The sequence below is a fragment of the Oncorhynchus tshawytscha genome, linkage group LG17, assembly GCF_018296145.1.
Source record: "Oncorhynchus tshawytscha isolate Ot180627B linkage group LG17, Otsh_v2.0, whole genome shotgun sequence".
NCBI classification, from domain to species: Eukaryota; Metazoa; Chordata; class Actinopteri; order Salmoniformes; family Salmonidae; genus Oncorhynchus; species Oncorhynchus tshawytscha.
Window position 1 is genome coordinate 14008445 of NC_056445.1, and position 2500 is coordinate 14010944.

General features: G+C 48.9%; 1 protein-coding gene across 5 annotated transcripts in view; it reads left to right on the forward strand.

The window, feature by feature from the left end:
• The window catches only part of LOC112217173 (signal peptide, CUB domain, EGF-like 1), a 144642-nt gene that overhangs the window by 29906 nt on the left and 112236 nt on the right, over positions 1-2500 (forward strand). For all 5 annotated transcript variants that reach the window (XM_042300216.1, XM_042300217.1, XM_042300218.1 and 2 more), the window contains exon 3: positions 1900-2025. In XM_042300216.1, coding sequence (XP_042156150.1) covers positions 1900-2025 — 126 coding nt within the window. The remainder of the gene's footprint in view (positions 1-1899; positions 2026-2500) is intronic.

Below are 2500 nucleotides of genomic sequence, written 5' to 3' on the forward strand. Positions count from 1 at the left end.
TTTTATCTTGATTGGTTTTAACTGACTGGAATGCCTCAGGAAAAACACTTTTAGATTAGATTTCTATTTCAAGCATTTCGACCAAGTTGTGTTGGCAGTGTCTGTTCTATATTGTAGACCCGTTTTTCAATTTAGAAGTAGATTAGGCTAAGCTTCTATTGTAGATATACAGGAACATCAAAATAGCTTTTAACCAAGACACTGTGTGTTCTATCCTGATGACAATGAGCTGTCTAGTGGGTGAGGGGTCTGCGTGAGCCGACCGACAGTGGACTGTTTCAGTGTGTTGGCGTTGTACCGGTGGTGTGCTGTGCAGTGTCCAGGGCTGTGTCCCAAATGGCACCCTATTCCCTATACAGTGCACTACTTTTGACCAGGGCCCTGAAGGGAAAAGGAAAGGGTGCTATTTGGGACGCGGCCACAGGACTGGGTTCTGTCCAGTCCACAGGATGTAGGAGGCGGAGAGAGACTAGAGAGACTGGAGAGACTATTGCTAAAAGCTGTTTGTGGCTGACAGAACCAGACCCAACATAGCCAACCTCACGGTTGGCAGAGACAGGACAGTGTGTGTGTGTGTGTGTGTGTGTGTGTGGCCGAAGGGGGAGGGGGGAGGCAGAATGGGTACATGGAATAGGAAACATATAGAGGGAGAGAGAGAACGGGAGTAGGAGGAAAGAACAGAGAAAGAAGTGAGATGGAAAGAGTGCGAGAAAGGTACTTTAGATAGAGGGGGAGAAAGGTACTTTAGATAGAGGGGGAGAAAGGTACTTTAGATAGAGGGGGAGAAAGGTACTTTAGATAGAGGGGGAGAAAGGTACTTTAGATAGAGGGGGAGAAAGGTACTTTAGATAGAGGGGGAGAAAGGTACTTTAGATAGAGGGGGAGAAAGGTACTTTAGATAGAGGGGGAGAAAGGTAATTTAGATAGAGGGGGAGAAAGGTACTTTAGATAGAGGGGGAGAAGGACCAGGCAAAGAAACATGATAAAACGTGAAAGGGATGTACAGGCAGAAAGACAGACAGACAGAGGGAGTGAGAGTTGGCGTCTTGGCCAGGTTGGCGAGAGAGACAGAGGGAGTGAGAGTTGGCGTCTTGGCCAGGTTGGCGAGAGAGACAGAGGGAGTGAGAGTTTACGTCTTGGCCAGGTTGGCGACAGAGACAGAGAGAGCGACAGAGACAGAGAGACAGAGATACAAAGACAAAGCGACAGAGACAGAGAGAGAGAGAGAGAGAGAGAGGGAGAGACAGAGAGACAGAGATACAAAGACAGAGCGACAGAGAAACAGAGACAGAGGGAGTAATACAGGAGTTGAACACTAACCAGATACCTGCTCGGGCCCATCCAGAGTGGAGGAGGAGGATAGACGGAGAGGATTTGGGGTTGGGGTCTGGCCCCCAGTCTGCCTGCCTGCCTCCCCTGGCCTGCTGCGTTCACACGGAGGGGGGACTATTTGTTTTAGTGGCTCAGTCCGCATGGCAACCACTTGTGAGTGGCTCCTGGGAAAGACTCCGCTGGCTCAGGATGAAGGGGGAACATCGTCAATGAATAAACACGGCAAGACACTCTCCGTATGCCCCTCTGGACTCTGTACCCCCAAACACTGCAGTCTTACCCCTAGTATGTATACTATGCACACTCACCATGAGCTGTACCAGTCTTCTACCTTTTATCTCCAACCCTGACCTCTGACCTCTACACATAAACATCAGCTGACACTCTCCATATGCCCCTCCCTTTGTACCCACATCTCAATGACACTCCATACTGTTCATCTCTATCCCCCAATCCCCTACCATCCATTCTACCATTCCACCTTCCTCTCTTCCCGTCCCTTTGTACAGTGGTGACAGTAATTCCTCTCCACCCTTCTCACTGGTCTTCTATGACTCTCCGTTTCAGACATGGACGAGTGTGAGAATGAGTACAACGGAGGCTGTGTCCACGAGTGTATCAACATCCCGGGCAACTACAGGTGCACCTGCTACGACGGATTCATGTTGGCCCACGACGGACACAACTGTCTGGGTGAGTGTGCAAGTCCTCCTAACCCCCTTTTAAACTCAAAGTGCAACCTATCCAGGTCTGTCATTTATGTCTGTATGAGACTGTGCTATCTTTGTATCTTTCCCTTCCTATGTGTGTGTTCGTATTCTGCTCTGTGTCTATCTGCATTCATGTGTGTGCGTCTGTGTGTGCATGCATTCTATGTGTACGTGTGTTAGTCTGTGTGTGTGTGTGTGTGTGTGTGTGTGTGTGTGTGTACTGTGCACTCTATCTGCTACGCGGTTTGTCTGCCTGGCTCTCAGCTCCCTTCGTTCTCCAGAGAGTCTCTGTCATCATTTGGAGGACATTATTTTAGCTGTTTTATGCTCATTTCATTCTTTGGGTTTCGTTTGGGATGACGCTCAGGGTTGAAGAGTTCTTCTCTTCCTCAGCTAGATATCTCCTACAGATATCTGTCTGGGGCATCTGCAATGTGCACTGACTAACAGATCCAGTC